The 20919-nt window shown below is 44.5% G+C and overlaps 1 protein-coding gene across 29 annotated transcripts in view; it reads left to right on the top strand.

The window, feature by feature from the left end:
* Positions 1 to 20919, top strand: part of SCEL (sciellin) — a 500729-nt gene that overhangs the window by 98534 nt on the left and 381276 nt on the right. For 26 of the 29 annotated variants that reach the window (XM_069640207.1, XM_069640220.1, XM_069640208.1 and 23 more), the window contains exons 4-5: positions 11827 to 11889; positions 12353 to 12418. The exons of the other annotated variants lie outside the window; for them this stretch is intronic. In XM_069640207.1, coding sequence (XP_069496308.1) covers positions 11827 to 11889; positions 12353 to 12418 — 129 coding nt within the window. The remainder of the gene's footprint in view (positions 1 to 11826; positions 11890 to 12352; positions 12419 to 20919) is intronic. 29 annotated transcript variants of the gene reach the window in all.

Here is a 20919-nt window from a genome sequence, read left to right as displayed (position 1 = left end):
CTTTTCCCATTGACGATCACCCTAGCCATTCCTTGACCTTTATGGGTTATTGTAAGTCAGCTCTCTTTATTTCCCCTCATGTGACACTTGACAGTACTGAGACGAGGAAGAGGCAGCTGAGAACAGTGAACACTAAACCGTTTACCGTTTTGGTACTGGGACGAAGAAGATGCCTGTTAAGTGTTGGGAAGGTCAGGCATGTTTCTTTAATCATGGTCAGGCAATTTAAAATCAGAAAAGCACAACTGCAACCTGTTTGAGAGTCGGAAGTATATGAAATGAGAAGGAGAAAACAAAACAGGGAGGGGCAGCAGGGAGGCTGGTGCAAGTAGCAGGGAATCTTGTCTGAGGAGAGACCGACAGCTGGGGAAAACTACAACGGGTCGGTCTGCACGCCACAACGCTGGGACTGCAGAGAGAGGCGGTCTGTGGAAGCGTGGTGTGGGAGCTGGGGCTCCATGGAGCGGACTGAACGTGGACAATGGAGCCGTAGAGGAAGGCTATCCCGTTCCCTTATGTGTGAGGTGCTTGTTCCTCTGTACCAAGAGGCCCACAAAGGAGTGTCTGAGGGGCAAGAGCTGGGATCCTGACATCAAAAGCAGAAGTCTGTGTGATCCGTGCTGCTGGAAGAACTGTTAACGCAAACGTTTTTGGAAGTCTCCGGTGTGAAAATTGTCGATCGTCAAACTGACAGGAACACTTTGCATTGGAGTGGTCGAGTGTTTAAGGAAAAACATTTTCGAAAGTCTCTGAGTGCTGGTCAAGTCATTTAAAGTGAATCAAAAGAATATTGAATGGATTTAATTAAAAGTTAGTCAGAGGCAAAATCCATATCTATTGGATACCAAACTGAATGAGGAACTGAACTTTAAATTCAAGTAAAACCACTGCACGCTGAGTTCTGAAGCAAATGTAACTTTAAAGCATAAGCAAAAACAAAATTATACTGAAGCTTGATTTAAAATGGAACTTTAAAATTAAATCAAAGAGGGAAGTATTTAATACCAAATTGTGTGAAAGCTGCAAACCACAGAAATATACATTTGAAAACAGAACAAACTGAAATTTGGAAATGCATGAATATATCTTTTGTGGAAAACAAAATTGAGTCTTGAGGAAGGGAACCCTTGAGACTAAAGAGATTTTTTGACTTGAGGATGGCGCCTCAAGGTTCTTTTGTGTTACTTGAAACCTGGGCAAGGGAACTCCGAGCATTGGTTAAAACTATATCATCTTGAATCCAAGGAAGATCATTTTGAGACTTTTTGTGGAATTATTGGATACTTAGTAAAGGGAGTTGAAAGGAAGCTCAAAGCTTTATGTTGAACACTGTTACTCTTGGTTGCTGAGAATTCAGAACTTTATGTTGGATACTATTTATTTTGGTTGCTGACATCCCTACACATTGTATAGATTTGGTTATGAGGGCAAGTACGGGTTTTTACCACAGACAGATTCTTAAGTTTAAGTCTTTGACTCAGAATTTCCTTAGTTTCATTCATGTAGGGAAATCCCACATTAGCATAGTACAAGTTAGGCATTGTTCCATCCTGACGTGTAAGTTAAATAAAGAGTTTTATTTGGAACTCTGAATCTGTTGTTTTTGTCATTATTAATGATTTCTTCACAAACCTACACATTTGCACTGACGCTGATCATCTGCAGTGTCCAAACATGGCAGGCATAACACATAGAAATCAAAGTGTCAATGAACAGTGAATACAGAAGCAAAGTCTCGAGGACAAGCAGCCACTCGTGGACTGATAGGACTGCAGAACCAATTACGCCATATCAAAATGCCATGACATGAAGACAACAACAGCAGATAAAACAACAGCGGATTTTCATACTATCAGTCATGGAAGATTGCTAAATCCACAATAATGGGCTAGGTGGCCGATGTAAAAGCTATGTGATCTTGGTGCACTGGGAGCTGACATATTTTACATTATTTCAGAAGATTAAACCTCACATGACAGCAAGACTGTACATCAGCTTCACTGCTGGGAAGCCACAGGATGTCCCAGAGCTGCAGTATAGGCGAATAAGAGCCAAGCGGCATGCATGATCACATGGGATCCTGCTTGACTGGCTATGCTCCAGGTGTTCTGTGCCTCACTTTTGCCTACATATGGCATACACCACTGCACTTTACGTCATCTTTCTAATGCTGCTATACCTAGCCACTCCATCTATTTTTCTGTAGGCATTGAATGCATCTTCAACCAATTCTATATTTTGCATTTCTCTTTGTACAGGGGGGACACATGAACCCCTCATTTCAGCACCTTACCTCACCCACAGATGAACCCATGCATTTCCCCTGGTGGCATCCTTCAGGGAGGCTCTTCCTAATCCCACCCCTCCTTTCAGTCTCCCGTTCTTGAAACCCCCCCCCCGACCACTGTGCTTCTTGCATCACACCTACCCTATATCTCCTCCTGGCCCTGAAAATTGTGATTAGCGTGTGGCAATGTGCACAAGTGTCGTGCCTTGAAACACTTGTGTATAGGTGCGTTCTAAATGCCATATCATATCATATCACACAAGTGTGTGAGGCTGCTACGCCATTTCTTTGAGGTGATGTTGACAGGGTGTGGTGCTCCATGCGCACCCTCTTCAGGGAGCAGCCTTCCCTGAGTGCCCACCTTATGCGAAGCAGTTCTAAGGGGCATGCAAGATTGGCTGCACAGCTGCTGTGAATAACAGGTTAGGTTGCTGGCACTTGCACCATTGACAAGGACAGAGCTGCATTTGGATTTGCATACATTGTATGTGGTGTCAACTTATTTGAGACATGCATATGTATTGGCCACTCTCAGCCAATGCACGCACAGCATGCCACTAGGCCCAAATATGAAGTCCCTGTCTGAGCGACAATATTTAAGCCTGTGGAACCATGGCGATGGCATTACGTCATCACACTACCCATGCCCTTTTCAGTGCATATGTGATTTGGGGATTTGAGGATCAGCCCACTCAAGAGGCCAGCAACATGGTGGAAGCAGCAGTGGACTTCCTCTTCAGCAAGCTCTGGGACCGCTGCTCGCCGCCTGTGATCTGCATGGTCTACCTCAACGTGGGACATGGAGGAAAACTTCTCGAATTATGTGAGTATGGGCTTCTGGGTTGTCTGCACATGTACGTCTGAGTAGCAGTGAGTTTGTGAATACCATTAATCTCAATCCAATCCCTTCTCATTTTCGTTTCAGTTGCAAGCTTGTTATGTGGAGGCACACCCTGAGGAGGAACCACGTGACAATGTCAAGGAGTGACGCCTGATCAACACATTCCACTGAGGCTGCCTTCCACTTACGACCCTAAGAGGTAGTTTTCTAATGACTCATGGTTTGAAGGCCTTTTCATTGGTCGAGTGAGTAGCTTGGACTATTCTCCCTTGGAATTTGGTGAGTAGCGCGCACACTACTGCTGTGGGGGCTGTCGGATGACTTTATCTTGGCATGCATTTACTTTTCGCAGCGTGGCATTCCATTTTCACGGGATGATAGTTGCTGCACACAAAAGTGTAGGAGGGTGTGTACATTCTCTTTTCTTATTGTACTTTGTCAACTTTGCAGGTTAATGGTGGAGCCAAAAATATGCTGGTTGGATAAACAGAGTTCTTCTATGTGTAGATTGGTGAGTAAAGAACCAGATTATTTGAGGTTGTGCTGCGCATTTGCAGCAACACGTTTGCATCATGTTTGTGTTACTGTATATCATGTAGGGTGGGCTATGATGCTCTAATTCGTCTGTGGTTTTGGTAAATGTGCATAACCGTGGCTGTCTTTTGCTGCTGCAACTTGCTTGTTAACATGTTCTAGCTTCCTAATGTGTGTGACTAATAAAGATTTTGTTCAAGTCGTACTCATAACATGTCTGTGGTTATTAACAATGCCTACAGTTGTTTAACTACCTGATGTTCTTGTTTTGACGTTTTCCTAGTTCACCATTTGCTGCGTCACCAAGTGCTTGAATGCTACCGGTCTCGTTTGCATGTGAATGTGCTGCAAAATTCCCACTCACATGTTCTTAGTTCATGTCTGATGTTTCCTTAAACATTTGCTGCCATGCTCTCTTTTCAGCCGTTGATATAGTGCGCATGTGCGCTGGCGCTTCTTGCATATCCATGTATTTTGCGGTTTCTAACATGGCGTGTAAAGGCCTGTTGCTCGGCAAACATTACTTTTTTCATGTCACACATTGTGGAATTCGCATCTGGCACAGCACGCTTTGCTTTCAAACATGCTGGAGTTTGGCTTGAATGCCCTATGTGGCAAATCAAATTCCAGGGTATCAGTAGTCCAGGGGTGAACATCGGTTTCTAAACCATCAATCAGGCCCACACCTCTAATACACCAGAATGGATCTGAACATTGGATTAAACACACATACAATTAAAATGATAAACCTCCTTGTCCAATTTTGGTAACGTGGATGGAACGGCTGGCTTATCTCCTCTACAGGTCGTGTATTGTTGGTTAGTTGCAACAAAGCGAAAATATAATTATTACCCAATGATAGAAGTCAAGGTACTAGAAAAATATCAACATTTTTATTATCACAACAGACAGTCTAACAGCACTACCAAATAGAAACCCACCATGTAAAGAAATACAGAGGACAGAAAAGGTCTACGAAAGGAAAAGGGATGCTCTCTGGATACTGAAAGGCGGGTAGTCCGTATGATTAATAACTACAACAGTTTGTTAAGGTTTCTTGGCTTCACCACAAAGGGAGCATAGGGTCTTAAAATGTCTCTAGGGGCCTTCTTTGAAGGACCAGGTGGACAGAACCCCAATTAGCCTGTTGATGTTGGTGTTCTTGGTGCTTGACAGGGTGGAGTTGGATTCAGGGCATCCTGGAGGCTTCTGTGACAGGGTTCGAGACTGGAGTCGGCTGCTGGTATAAGGCGGCAAGGCAGTAGGCAAACCGGTAGGTGATTCCACACTCTTTCCACAAAGCCTTATTTATGCTGATATGAAGTGTGTTCTTCTGTCAGAAATGACTTCCTTGGGGGAAACCAACATGGGAGAATGTCCCAATCAAAGCCTTCACAATCATGGGGGCTTTGATGCTGCTCAGAGGGACAGCATCAGGGTATCTAGTGGCGTGGTCTACCACCGCCAACATACATCTGTTCCTGAGCTGGTTTGTGGATCCAAAGGACCCACAATGTCCATGCCTATTGTCTCAAAAAAGTCAGCCCAACCACGAGTAGTGGAATTAAGGGGGACTTCGTGACACCGACCTGACTTGCCAGAAACTTGACAAGTCAGGCAGGACCGAACAAATTCCTTAACTTTTACAACTAACTGGGGCCAGTAAAAGTGCACAGACAACCAGTCTGATGTCTTAGTCACTCCCAAGTGACCCACTTAAGGAATCTGCTGAGTCCAATCCAGAAGGATCTTTTTGTGGCACTGGGGAATCACCAACGTTCTGGTGCCCTCACCCTCAGAGTCTTTTGATTCATTGTTCAGGAGTCAATCCTCTCAGTAACCTTTGAACAGTTCAGCGACCTCTCCTTTGCCTGCTCCTCTGCCAGCTTCTGCAGCCCTGCCGGAGTGGGACATTCTTTTTGGGTGTTAAAGAAGTCAGCCTGATCTGGGGCCTCTGCTGATGTAAACTCATCCAGCTTGGGCAGGCTCTTCAGATGTGAATTTACCTTGTCCTCCACCTCAGGTTCATGTGCTGTGCCAGGCAACTCTGAAGTCACAGAGTCCCCTGATACCAAAGTAGGGTTCTCACTGGCTTCCAGTCCCTCTCCCGCAGAAGTAGGTCACTCAGCAGTCTGTGGAACTGGACCAGGGGCTACCGGCCATGCCGGTCGCTCATATAAGCCCTCTAGAAGCACTCCAGGCGCTAGGGCTCTGAGAGTCTTCAATCTGGTGGCCTCTTTGGCCTTCAATCTGGTGACTGCTGTGACTATCTTGGGGTCAGGAAGATCATTACCCAAGAGACATGGGACAGGGATTGAGTCTTTCACTGCTACGACGCTGGGTCATTACACCCCGCCAAAGGAACGCTACTATCTCCATGAGTCACTTGCTCTTTCCGTTTAAACCCACTGATGCTACAATCAGCCTCATCTATATACTCTCCTGGCTGTACCAAATGCCGTATGACAGCAGTGACGCTAGCCGCGGTGACTCTGACTGAAGGAGTTTTGTGGCCATTAATATACACTTGTTCTAAGAATAGTTTAGTATTGTTGTGAACTGGGACCTCTTCTGGCGATCCGGTATCGTTCCCACTCAATGTAACCAGTCTGCATTCAGCCACTCCTTGGCTTAGTGGGAATTCCTCCTCTAGGTGACCCACACTAATGATGGCCTCCTCCATGACTACAACATTCACTATGGCTTGCTTGGGTAAGCCCTTGCAAGCAGGATCCCCTTTCCTGTGGCCCAGCTCCTTACACACGAAACAACCTTTGGGTTGTGTGAACGCAGGCGTCCCAGTGTTAGGGGTGCCTGTGCTCTGCTTTTCTGAGTGCACGGCTGAACTAGAGTTGTGGGATTTATCTTCATGCTTTTGGCTACCTGACTTAGAAGAAGAGTGGGTTTGACCTTTCCATCCTTGTTACTGCTCTTGTCTAAGGATTTCACATCTAGTTTGGGTTTGTCCACCTGAGCCTTTTTCTGAACTCGAGTACTTATAAACCTGTTGGCAGCCTTTGCAAGCTCCCTAGGATCTGGAATAGTATTGTCTACAATATGCTGGTGTAGGTTGACCTCACAATTCTGCAAGACATGCTCACACGAAATTAAATAGTACATCCCTTTAAATGTGTCAGTTTTGTTACCAGACACCCACCCACTCAGATATTTCAACGACAAGTGTGTGAACGCTTCAACTGCCTGGTCACCTTTCTTTCCGTGCTCTCTGAAGCTCTTGAGATACTGCTCTGTGGTGTTACAGAACTTCCTGAGAAGGACCGCCTTCATGCTCTCATAAATGGGTCTTGCCTCAGGAGTTAACTGAAGAATTGCATCAGTACCCTGGGTCGGTAAGCAACTCATCAGAGCTGCACCCCACAGTATCCCCTGCACTTCCTTTAGCTGAAAAGCAAGCTCAAGCACTTCAAACAATCCAAAATATCCTTCCACTCTTCATAAACATGTACTAAATCTTTGGGAATGTGATGGATGCCAGAGCTTATCCCGTGCATCATAGTTTGAGCCACTAATGCTGCTTTCACTAGAGGTGGATATGTTGGCCTCCTTCTTCTCTTCGAGTACAATCTTGCACATCTTGCTTCTGGCCCTTCACGTTGGGTGATCTTCCCATCCTGGTGACAGTCGTCAGGAATTTGGGAATCCGTCTGTCATCCACTCTATCAATGACACCTCAAATAAGCGCAGTGTGTAAAACTGGTCACTTCCTTCTCAGAGTGCTGCGGAAAGTGCTTCCCTTTCTGCCTGTATACCTTCGACCTATGGTGGTAACATCATTCATTACCAGTCGGAATGACTATTGCAACACGCTCTACCTAGCACAGCATTTGGGTGCCATATACCGCCTTCAACTGCTGCAAAGCTTAGCAGCCACTGTGGCAACAAACTCACCCTATGGAGCTCATGTAAGCCGAGTGCTTCGGCCCCTCCACTGGCTCCCGGTCCCCCAGAGGATTACATTTAAATCCTTTTGCCTGGTCCACCAAGCCTTCTATTAGCAGGGGGCTGAATATCTTCAAGATAAGGTCCGCCCCTATATTCCGGGATGTGCTCTTCGTTCTGGCAATGCCAATTTGGTGGAAATTCCAAAGGTTCGTCTTGCCTGTGTGGGTTGACGAGCATTCTCGTATGCAGCGAACAAACTGAGAAATGGCTTGCCTTTTAACCTCAGAGGCACTGTGAATCAGCTTCAGTTTAGGTGTGCACTGAAGACTTTTCTGTTTTAGAGCACAGGGGTAGGCAGTGTCCTTGTTTTCCTCGTGCCAAGATGCCTTCAGGTGAAAGAGTGTAGTATAAATGCGTGTAACATAACATAACATCTCTATGGTGAGCTTGTTCTGCTCTTTTGGTTCCTCCAGTGCTAGTTTCCTCTCCTCCAACACAAGTTTTCCAGCCGCTACATTGTTTGCCACCAGAACCATTACTGGGCCACTTAGAGGCTGTGCCAAGGCCTGGGACCTGTGGATGCCACAACAGCCCCTGATTCCCTGAAACTCTGGAGTTTTGGGAAACCACACTTGCCCCCCTGAGGGATAGTTGTTTAGAAATGCTACTCAGGTTGTCTTCCTCGCCATCTTCCACCACCCTTCTGGAAGGTCTTCTTCATTTGGGTACACAGGTCCTAGCCGGTCCCCTGGAATCTCTTCCTCCAGTTGCTCTCACTTCTATCCCAGCTTGGAGGCTGATTAGCAGTTCAGTTTTATTAATCCTGGTGCTATGGGGAAGTCCCCTCTCTTGTCATAGGACACACAGGACATCTTTGGCCATGCCTTTCACAGCCTCTATGTCAAGATCCACGATTATTAACAAATACCTGCAGTGTTCTAAATGTTAACTGCAACATACTTTTATCGCTGAGTGACTAAACTGTGCGCTAGGCTCCAACTAGATCTGACCGTCTGCTACTGTGACAAATTAAATTCTGGAGTACCATTAGTCCAGGGGTGAATATGGGTTTCTAGACCATCAATCAGTCCCACACCTCTAATACACCAGAATGGACTCGAACAGATTGTATTAAACAAGGATACAATTAAAATGATAAACCTCCTTGCCCAATTTTGTTAACGTGGGCGGAACAGCAGGCTTATCTCCTCTAAAGGTTGTGGATCGTTAGTTGCAACAGAGCAAAAATACAATCATTACCCAATGATAAAAGGAGTGTCCAGTCAAGGTCGTATACAACTATCTACTTTATTATGATCACAACATACAGTATAACAGCACTACAAAATACAACCCACCCTGTTAAGGAATACAGAGAACAGACTGTTCTACGAAGTGAAAGGGATGCACTCTGGATACTAACAGGAGGGTAGGCAGTGTGGTTAATAACCACAACTGTTTGTTAAAGTTCTTGGCTTCAGCACAAAGGGATGAGAGGGTCTTACAATGTCTCTAGGGGCCTTCTGGGAAGGACCAGGGAGACAGAACCCCAATGTACCTTTTGCAGCTGTTGGTGTTTTTGGTGCTCGACAGGGTCGAGTCGGCTTCAGGGCGCCTTGCAGGCTTCTGTGACAGCGTTCGAGAGTGAGTCAGCTGTGAGTATCTGGTGGCAAGATGGTTTGACAATGCCTTTAAGCGACTGCGGCTTGACACCGGCCAGCGTTGCAGTAGGTTGCGGATCGAGGAACTCGACTGGCTTGAAAATGTCCTTTAGGTAGACAATGGTAGATGCTTGTCATTGCAGCTCTCCCAGCTTCTTCAATGGGATGTGTCATCCTTTAAAGCATAGGGCCCAGAGCTCGGGAGTGTTTTGCAGGCATCTGCCTTGTCCTTTTTATCAGGTTCAGAGACCTTCTGTCACTTCCTATACAGTGAGCTTGCTGCAGAGCCTAGAAGGACACGATGTGTGCTGGCTGGGTACAGGTTCTGGAGTGGCTGAAGGGTCCTCTGAGATCTTTTCTCCCTCTGTTTCCTGGGAAACATTTAGGGGATGGATCTTTCTTCCCTCTTTGGGTAGCCTAACCTTTCTTCACTGGCGGAAGATGTAAGGAAGACTGTACCTTCAGCCCGGTTCCAAGGTTGAGTTCTTCTTTCTTACTTCTTGTGAAGCCTTCCAATGATCTGCTTAAAGAGGGGCTCTGGCCCTCTTTTAAAGCCAAGTGGGCAACATTGAATGATGTAGGGAAAACCTACCTTAGTGAACCAATTCTGGGGTTCCTGCCAACAATCTTCTGTATGCGTGAGGTCATAACCCGACTGCTATGCCCCAGACCTAATATGGCGGAACCCTTCTCTCAACAGAAAGAGCTCTGCTCTCACTACCTTGTGCTACTATCTTCCGACCCATCTTCCTGCCTGTTGTGTTCAAAGAGTCTCTCTTGTTTGTAATCCTCCCTGTGTGATTCCTGTTAAAGTGGCTGTTAAAGTGGCAGGTCTCCCTTGAAGATACTAAGAGACCAGACTCTGTGGCTCCTACAAACCACATTCTTGACCTTATGAATGGGGTGGCCTACTGCAACAAAAGATCCATACATGACTGTTCACTGCCATCGAAACTGAGAGGCACAAGCTGGCTTCAGGTTGACACAGTTACATATGAAAAGTTGTTGGTTTTTGTGTCTCCTTTGTTATCCTCTTCATCCAGGCCCTGTGTGGGCCTGTTTGAAGTACCTCAAGTTGGTATGATAATCGCTGACACCAGCTGCAGGGCCTAACAAAAGAACAGGTCGGTTTCATGGAGCCTTTGTCATTTTATCAGGCTGACCAAGGCAGGGGGAAGGTTGGTCCTCCCCCTTCTGGATTACATTGTGCACTTCTTGGCTGTTACATTCCAACTAAATATGACAGGGGCGGACTGTACCTGTAAGTGTTGCCCAGCCTCGAGTACACATGTCTATGCTTTGTTGTGGTGTGAGCATAGGAAAATGTGTGTGGATTAGCTCCCCACTCTTCCATGTTTTTGTTACTGTATGTGATGTAGGGTGGGTTATGCTGTTCTAATTCGTCTGTGGTTTTGGTTTATGTGCATAACCATGACATTCTTTTGCTGCTGCAACTTGCTTGTTAACATGTTCTAGCTTTCTAATGTGTCACTAATAAAGATTTTGTTCAAGTCGTACTCATAACACGTCTGTGGTTATTACCAATGCGTACAGTTTTTTAACTACATGATGTTCTTGTTTTCACGTTTTACTAGTTCGCCATCTGCTGCCTCACCATATGCATGAATGCTGCCGGTCTCGTTTGCATGTGAATGTGCTGCCGAAATTCGCACTCACATGTTCTTAGTTCATGTCTGATGTTTCCGTAAACATTTGCTGCCATGCTCTGTTTTCGGCCGTTGAAATAGTGCGCATGTTCGCTGGCGCTTTTTGCATATCTGTGTATTTTGCGATTTCTAACTTGGCGTGCAAAGGCTGTTGCTCGGCAAACCTGCCTTTTTCCATGTCACACGTTGCGGCAAGGGCGTCTGGCACAGAACGCTTTGCTTTCTAACATGCTGTGGTTCGGCTTGAATGCCCCCTCTGCTACCTCGACCATGTGTTCAGTAGTCCGGCATCTGTTTGTGGCTTCCGGCTTTTATGTACACTTTTATGTATACTGAATGTGGCTCGTTTGATACTACAATAGACCTTTCACAATTGTTGTGTACATTTTTTTTCCACACGCGGGAAGTTTTCCTGCTTGATTTTGCATTAACGGTTCACAAACGCAAATGTTACATAATTGCAAATGGTGCAGTTGAGTGCTAGCGCTCCCGAGAATGCCTGTAGGAATACCTTTTAAATGTATAAGAATTGTGGTTCATCCAGGACTGCCCTGGACCAAGTGAGCAAGCTATAGCATTACAATACTGAGGCAGGCGTATGAAACACTGCTTTAAACACGCAGGGCCTGTGCACCTTTAGACGCCAAGACGAGGATCTTGCAATCCACATAAAAACATTTGCATTTAAAACCCATTAAAATAAAGGCCACACACACATCATGTCTGCAAGGATTCGTCGACGTTCACTTCATCCCATTTGAAAAACATTATTCCCCAGGAATTTGATAGAGGCAAATGAGGGGCAAAAACACAATTTACTGCAACATACCGAATTCAACCTGTAAAATATAAAAAGTGGTTAAGATGCACGTATGTTTGTTTGTCTTGTGTTAGGAAACATTTTAATTTTTTTTTTTTTTTTTTAAATCACAGCAAGGACGAAAATTATGGGAAAGTCATCTTGAGCAGGTACAAGTCGGAAGATTCCTTGGACAGGTTCGGTATTCCATTTAATTCCTTCTCCTTCAATACTCACTTACAAGTACAACGACTTACCACAATAACGTGACATAATCTGAACTGTGGTACCGCACAGAGCTGTTGACATCACACGTGCCAGCCACAGTTGGCCTGCAAGATAATATGTTTTATGTTGCGCAATAATCATGCGCTGTGTTCGAAGATTAGTGAAAGTTAGAAGAGCACATTTTTCCAGTAACCTTTTAAAGTGGAGTATTTTCTGCTAGTACCTTTGTGGCAGTAGTAATGCGTTTCAGATTTGCAGCGCTCTGACAAAGATACCTTCGTTTAAGGTACTCTGGCAAGTGTTGAAGATACATGTGCACATTTCTGAAAAAATGAAGTACATTTGTATATACACTTAACGTTTCTCAACTGTTTGTTGCATGGAAAAAGAAACATTGCATTAATTTGTTTGTCTCTGACATTCATTCTGTAGCCATGATGATGTGGATCACAGCAAAGTTATACACAATCGGTTCAAATCTGATGATGCCCTGGACAGGTAAAACCTCTTCTTTTCTTAGCACAAGACCTTGCATATAGACCATTGTCATGTACCTCCAGTGTAACCACGCGCAAGCCTCTGAGCACACCACGCGCACGTTCAACAGCAGAACTAGCATACATTGTGTTTGCGGTTTCTGCAGATGGTGATCACACAGTCAGACGTTACAAATCAGGGCAATAAGCAGAACAGTAGTGCCGGAACAAAGCAGAGCTAGGTCCCAAGTGGCCCGTCCAGAGTCAGAAGAGCGGTTGTTAGTGAGATGTAACTAGCCAAAGCTTGTCTTTGTGTTTGAAAAGGTTAAATGACGGTAAGGTTCTGATAGTGAGTGGTACAGTGTTCCAAAGCTTGGCTGCCAGGACAGGGAAGCTGGCACCCCCAGCTGTATGAAGCTTGAATCTAGGGATTGCAAGACCGTGGGAATGTGCAGATCTAAGTATTCGCGTTGGTATATGTTGAGTAAATCGCAAGGCTAGATATGAGGGGGCCTGGTGGTTAACACATTTGTATGTAAGGGCCAGTGCTTTCAGGGAGATCCTTTGGGCGACTGAGAGCCAGTTGAGGTTCTTCCTGGTTTCTGAGATGTGGGCAGATCGGGGGATATTAAGAGCCGCTCTAATGGCATTATTTTGGGTAGTCTGAAGTTTGTTGAGATTACCCTGGTTAGTGCCTTGGTACAATGCATTGCAATAGCCCAGTTTGGACATAACCAGGGTCCTGGCCAGGGTAATGCAGTTCTGGGCGGTAAGGAATGGGCGACAGGCTGAGATCAATTTGCAGGTGTAGGCAGATGCAGCAGCCACTGCATTAGTTTGTCGGGTGAGAGTCAGGGAGGCGTCCAGGTAGATACCCAGAGTTTTGGTATCTTTAGATACTTTAATTAGATTACCGTCAATGTTAAAGGAGCCGAACAGGGGACTTAGTTTGTTAAGTCTCTGTTGCGTGCCTAAAATGAGAAGCTCAGTCTTGTCATCGTTGAGGCACAGCTCGTGCTGGGCCATCCATGCTTGTTTGACAAGGTAAATGTCATTGAGGGCTTTGGAATCAACAATGTAGTCACCAGTAATGGGTATGAGTATCTGGGTGTCATCGGCGTAATTCGTGTAGGTGACGCCCAGATAGTCAAGCACATCAAATAATGGTTTGGTGAAGACATTGTAGAGAGTTGGGGAGACACAGGACCTTTGCGGGACTCCACAAGGGACTGGTGTAGGGTTGGCCGATGCGGTAGGTGAGAAAACTCTCATGTGCCTGTTGTCGAGGAATGACCTAATCCAGTTGGATGCGTTGTCAGAGAAGTGGGCAGCGGACTTCAGGTGCCGACATAGTATTTGGTGGTTGACCAAGTCGAAGGCAGCAGATAAGTCCAGTAGTAGTAGAAGGGCCAGTTTACCGTTGTCTTTAAGGTCCTCAATTTGAGTTTTAAGGTCAAGAGGAGCTGTTTCAGTCCCGTGCTTGGGTCTGAAGCCAGACTGTCTTAAGAAGCAGCTACCACATGAATCCGCACCCGCTGCACACATACCTGGTGCGCACATGCACCTTTGGACTCTCTCTAATCTCTCTACTGACCCGAACTTCGGTTCCCAAGGGCGTTCAACCTACCAGCGCCTTCAGACCATACCAATGGTATATAAGGCGCTATACAAATGCAAAATAACATTACATAACATAACAAATATGGACATGCCTAATACTCTAAACGAATGTCTAATTGCTAAGTTTTCTGTAACTACGCCGTGATACGCCAGGGTCTGGGTGTGTAACAAATGTAATCAATAAATAAATAAATAATAAATGCAATACATTCATGAATTCCTTCACTTCCATTACCACCCCGGAGAGTTGCACCAGCCAATCAGCAGTTTAGGAATGCAGGCTTAAACTACCACCATTCCTACGTTCTGCACCGCGCATGAGCCAACATGTTTCCCTGCCTCATCCGCTGGAACCCTTTGCCCCCTGCTTGGCCCCACCCATTGTCACTCTCTCCTCTCCCCCCACTCTGCTAGCTGGTAGCGCTCCTCACTGCAGCCTCTTCTTTCTTAGTCTTGTGGCCTGTCAGCGGCTCAGGGATGAAAATAGAGAAGGGACTGAGTCCCTTTATGCTTTGCTCCATCGGCCATCCTAATTTGCATGTTTTCTGTCAATTAAATTGGACATGCATGTTATGAGAAAACCAGATTTTCTAAAAAAAAACACTATTAGCACCAATGTTCTCTCGAATTGTTTATCTTTAAACGCAGAAAGGGTTTGCTTTTGTGCACACATTATTTTCTATGTTGCCAAATGACTAAAGAAGCAAAACAACTCGTGAGCATGTGTAGTTAGTGAGCTGGCACTAAGTGAATACATTGATTAATTTAAATCGATTTAAAAAATGACCGATATAGAAAGACCGTGCAGAGACCGCTGCGAGCAATCTTTCTAAATCAAACTGTCAGCCACTGAGATGAACACAAGTGCACGCAGGGATTGACAAGCACAGTGGGACCCAGAAGAGGAGTCGCGGGAGTCCCACGTGAGCTTGTGTGTGCGAAAAAGGAGAATGTTTGTGAAGAGGGAGGGCTGGGAGATACATGTAACTGTTTGCGTTTTTGCGTCTGTAAGTGGTGGGGGATTGATCGGGAATGCTTGGGGTGAAAGGAGGCAGTGGGGGCAGGGGAGCAAATAGGAAAGGAGAGGCTCAGGGGTGAAACCCCCAAATAGTAAGAAAACCCATCAGCGTGGGAGGGGTAGGGGGTGTGGGCGGCTAAGGGAACAGGTTGCCTGTGAGGCAGGGGTTGTGAAAACCCACAGGCATGTGCTATTTCTGATTTTTGAGGGATGCCCAAAATCGACCGAAATGAATTGCTTTTTTTTGTGTGCACCCTTCAAAAGCGGAAAAAATCAGATAGAACCTAGTGAGATATCTCTGAACGAAGTGTGCAATGGAACTCACCCAAACGCAACCACTGCACTTCTTTACAAATCAGTATAAAAGGTAAATCTCACTGCACTTTTTCCAGAAATAATGGTTACAAAACATGTTTTATATGATGTTGTAAGAGAACTTGTAATCCAATCCAAGACTTCACGATCTGCCGCAGAGCCTACTGAAAATGCTCCTGTGCAGAGAAAAAAATGCATATACAAAAAGAAAGCTTTGCTTGCTCAGTATAAATAATCAGCTTAGTAGGTGTTATTCATTTGTTGCAAACAGTGCTCTGGTGCAATGCAGAATATGTATGCCATTGGGAAAAGAGATGCTTATGTGTGTTTCAAAGAACAACTATCGCTTATCATAACTCATGTGTCAAGCAACAAATTCAGGCATGATGCATTATTTGACAGATTGAATAATGACAATGGAAAGGAGTGTGCCAGAGAAAAAGCCAGTAAGAGTTCATGCGCTACTAGAATGTCGTCATTCACGTGACAGGGGCCGGGAGACCATGCCTCTCATAATGTATGCATCGGTGTCTAGTCAAATGGTCGACAGACAAATGGTCGACACAATTTGGTCGACAGGTCAAATGGTCGAATTTTTTTTTTATTTATATATATATTTTTTAGGTTTTCGTTTAGGGAAAAAAAGGGGTTTTAAAATGTAAACCCCCCCCCCCCAAATATTCGACCATTTGACCTGTCGACCTTTTGGTGTCGACAATTTGTCCTGTCGACCATTTATATTCGACCAAATGACCTAGAACCGTATGCATCAAGAGAATAACTGTATCAGAACTGCTGCATAGCAGAGTATGATGATCAACGCACCTGTTCCAATGCTTGCCATGGACATTGCATAGCCCTGAGAACAGAGCAGTGACAGCACTAACTCAGAAGCAGCACGTCAGTGAATATCCGTACATCCCACTTTTACTCCATTAAATCAGGCAAATAAGTCCATACGAAAAAATAAGGAGTAAAAATACACCCAACACAAAATAGGAAACAGTGAACACATTGTGCCAGATTCTCAAAAAATGTTTGGCGCAATAGTGAGATGCAGAGCAGGCCTATTCACACAGTACTTCTGAATGAGCACATCTTGGATGCGCTCATTCAGATGCCCTTGTTTGCCCCTTTGTGTATTTGCACATATCCAGGGGCGTTTCTGGATTGAAAAACACATTCAAGAATTCACCAACTGGATACGCTTTTAAAAGTCCAGAAATGAGGGTCATCTCACTGTACGTGTGGGAACAGGCGTAGGGGGAGTCGCAAATCATGACAGTGTCATTTGTAACCCTTTTATGATTTTTCTTTAAGTGTGACAAACACGGTTTAAACCTCAGACGCCACAATTGCGTTTCCATCCCCTAAACATGGATGGAGATATTTTTTATTCTCAAGCATTTCACCAAACTGGGCCATTAAATGTGCTCCCTGGAACCACATCGTTGCTTGGAGCTTTTCACAATAGAGCCGACCCCCTTCTTCCATCCACAAAGTTCCAATGATCAATTTCAATCCTTGGTACCAGCAGAGCAGTTCCACCGGAAGGGGATATTACTGAATAACCTGATCTTGGACTTAAGGGAAAGAAATTACTTCAATTCAATTTCAGCTTTGTGGGTGGAGTGTGTTGAGGAGCATGTACAAAAAGGGTTTCACAGCACTCAGTACATCTGTCAATCAATCGGGACAAGCTATAGACGCCCTGCACTGGCTGTTGGCGTCGAACAGGAAGGTTTTCAGATGTTTCCTGAATTGCAAATGTGTGGGAATTTTCCTAACAACTAATGAACGGCTGTCCCATAGTTTGGCCTGAACAACCGTGCAAGTATTACCAAAGGCCATCATGATTTATGCTTATTAGACATATTTTAATAAGTATAGATTATCAGATAAACAATAGATATGTTGCAGAGTTAAAATGTATTGTAGTCACCGAAAGAGAACCCTGTTTGCCAGTGCAAAATACTTTTTTACACCCTGTAAAATCATTTGACTCCAAACTTCCAAAAACATGGCGCAACCTCTTGTCGGAGCTCAACTTGTGACCCTGTCATAGTTAGTGAAATGGCTTGGCACACAATCTAGCCAATAGTTGTTTCTTTACCCCAGCCTAAGCACGATTGAATAAATAAGAACCTCACTAAGGTTCTTTGTGGAGTTCCTTTAAAAATATTCCAATAGGTTTGCCTTAGAAATTAATAGCAGCACTGTTCAGAGGTAGAAAAGATGGAGTACCTTCTTTAATTAGAGGCCCCTCTTCAGCAAATGACTGTAAAAAGTTAAATGAGATGGAGGGGAGGGTAAAGACTCAAAACATAGAAAACATGAGCACAATGAAAAACCTTCAGCACCTGAGCACAGAAAGGAAGCAGAGGGTGGAGCTTCCTAGACTGTTACCAATTGCTTCTGTACTTCAATGCACACAAACAGCACATTTTCACTGCACCTTACTGCTGAAATTTCTCAATGGGTTTTTGAAAGTGTCTGATTGGTCCTCCACCCATATAGAATATGCGCCCCGCCTCATGGCCCTGCAGGGCTCCATACTAGCTGGCAGGGTTCACTAAAAATGGAAGTGGGCTCTTCGGGTGCTTGTAGCATTAAAACACTCACTGGGATATGTGCATACCCTCACTACTTTGCATGCAAAACATATTTAATTGATATTGTGGTCAGTTTAAGAAAAAGCCATGAATCTTCGTACACCCTATCGTTTTGCAGTGCAAACAAGATTCTTTGTACTATCTCCTCCCACTAACATTGTTGGGTAGAATTAGACAAGTGCTCAGTAAAACCATTCATCTATCAAAGAAAGTTACCACAGCATTCATTAAATTCAATGCTAAATTATGTTTGTCGTTTTTTTAATACTGTGCTAAATTACCATGCCCAAAGAACTATGAACATTTGGAAAGTATGTAGACTGCCTGAAAAGCATTGTAGATGTCTGAATACGTATTGCCCTAATGCTGTGCATGAGTGGTGCCAGAAATATTTCCATACTCATAGCCTTTGCAGGCCAAGCACAGATATTGCAAATCCTCAGTCCCCATTCAAGGGTAATGTTACAGCTGCTAAAGTAGGAGAGGCCAAGCATACCATTTGCCTACACAAAAACTTTAGAGAGCAAATAGGTTTGCATGATCACCCTCGCCTAGTGGGGGCTATGTAAACAAGGCTAGACCAGAGTATCAAACAATTAAGTATCATTTATCTTTCTTAACAGAGAAAGCAGTGGTGACTGGTGAATTATTTAACTGGAGGAGTGTGAATATTTGTCCCAGATATGCCAGAGCAACCAAGTGTAGCAAAGGAGCCTGCACCACTCAAGGCGTGTTTGAGGGGGCTCTCCCCCAGAGAATTTTAACTAATGGGTAAAAATGGGGTATTTTACAGCACACTTTTTAGAAGAATTGGGTAAAAAGCCAGAGTCACCAACAGTGCAAAGGAGCATTTCTCCAACAAATTTTCATGATGCCTTTTCCCACGATATGTGCCAGTATAAAACATTTTCACACTGTCTATGCCCATACATTTCCATGTTGACTTCACCATTACACCCCATATAAGAAAATACTCATGTTTGCTTTGTGCATAATGCCAGTAATGATACTATATGAAAATATGTCCATGTTGTTCTGCCAATGTATGGCAGTATCCCCACGCAATAACATACTCCAGTTGGCTTTACCATTACAAATGCATGCAAAAGTATGAAAACATGTCCAAACTGGCTGTACTAAAATGCAAGTCGAGCTACAACATAACACATCTCATGCTTGCGTTATCAAAAATGCCCAATACAAAATGTCGTACCACAATAAGAAATTACTAGACTGGTTGCATTGAAATGCCAGTGTAGCTACATAATAACACTTATGGTTGTTTTACCAAAGATGCCTAATACAAAATGTCATGTCACAGTAAGAATAATACCACTGATCCTGCTTGCTTTACCAAAGATCCTCAATATAAAATGTTTTACCACAATGAGAAAGGACTGGACTGGCTGCATTGGAATGCCTGTCTAGCTACATAATACCACTAATGCTTGTTTTACCCAAGATGCCTAATACAAAATGTCATGCCACAGTAAGAATAATACCACTGATCCTGCTTGCTTTATCAAAGATGCCTGAAACAAAATGTCATACCACAATAAGAAATGGCTAGACTGGCTGCATTGAAATGCCTGTCCAGCTACATATTAACACTCCTCATGCTTGCTTTTTCAAAGATGCCAATACTATAGTTTATGCCACAGAAAGCATAATACCACTGATCCTGCTTGCATTATCACAGCTGCTCCATATAAAATGTCATACCACGATAAGAAATGGCTGGACTGGCTTCATTGACATGCAAGTCTAGCTACATAATAACACTTATCATTCTTGCTTTATCAACCAGGCACAGTCATAAATGCCATGCCTGCTCCATGGTGTGCCAGCGCCTTGCAGTCAGACATAATCACATTAATGATGAATGTGATTATGTGTGACTGTGAGGTGCTGGGTGGCCCAGGGAACAGATGCGTGTCAGGAGCTGGGGTCCCAGGGTACAGTCATGGGATTTTTTACTGGGCATAAATGCCAAGGAAAAACTGCCATGCCCATCCCCCGAGTCGCCAAGCTCCTCGCAGGCACACATTAATTGTGAGCATGCGAGGTGATGGAGGCCCAGTCATGGCATTTTTTACTGGGCATCTATCAGATGCCCATTAATAAATGGCATTTCTTCCCTCATTGCCCTCCAGTGCCTCACATGCATAGATAATCAATTGTGTGTACATGGGAGGCACTGGGGGCTTAGGGGTCAGGCTTGACATTGCACGTGAGGCGCTAGGAATCCCAGTGGACTGGGCTGGCATTCTTTATTGGGCAGACCCAGTAAAAAATGCCATGCCTGCCCCCTGGACCTCAGTGCTTCACCTACACACAATGAATGTGATTGCATGTATGCAAGGCACTGTAAGGCGAGTGTGGGGGGGGCACTGGCGGACGGCATGTTTTTATTACTGGACATCTATCATAGAAGCCTAGTAAAAAAAATGACACACCTGTCCCCTGGGTCCCGAGCTCCTCACACACACAATCAATGTGGTTATGTGTGTATGCCTGGCACTGGGGGTCCAGTGGGCGGCATGGTATTTTTTCCTGGACATCTATCATAGATGTACAACGATATACGAAGTGCCAGGGCCAATGGCCTCATTGTAAAAATCCATCAAAACAATATGTGTTTGTTTTCTGTTAGGCTTTTGTGTTAGACTTACACCTTTTTTAGTTTTGTCTCTATTTGGGTGGCACTTCTAAAGGCGTCAAAATTAATGTTTTTAATGTATGGAGAGGGCTGATGGAATATCGGATGCAGATGTAGTTCCGAGGTATTGTTTAACTTCACTGTGGTGTGTCTTGGTGAACAGTCATTTTATGGTCAGGCGCTCTTCATTGTATTGCATGTTGTGGCTTGGCTTCTTTGGGTCAGGGAGTACCTCTGTAGCGGATGGAAGTCTTTTATCCATGTCTATTATTAAAGGTAAATAGTTAACGCGTGCACGT

This window comes from Ambystoma mexicanum, chromosome 7q, assembly GCF_040938575.1.
Source record: "Ambystoma mexicanum isolate Mex_15411 chromosome 7q, UKY_AmexF1_1, whole genome shotgun sequence".
In the NCBI taxonomy this organism is placed as follows: Eukaryota; Metazoa; Chordata; class Amphibia; order Caudata; family Ambystomatidae; genus Ambystoma; species Ambystoma mexicanum.
The sequence above is the reverse complement of the archived record's forward strand: the minus strand, read 5'-3'. Positions and strand labels throughout refer to the sequence as shown.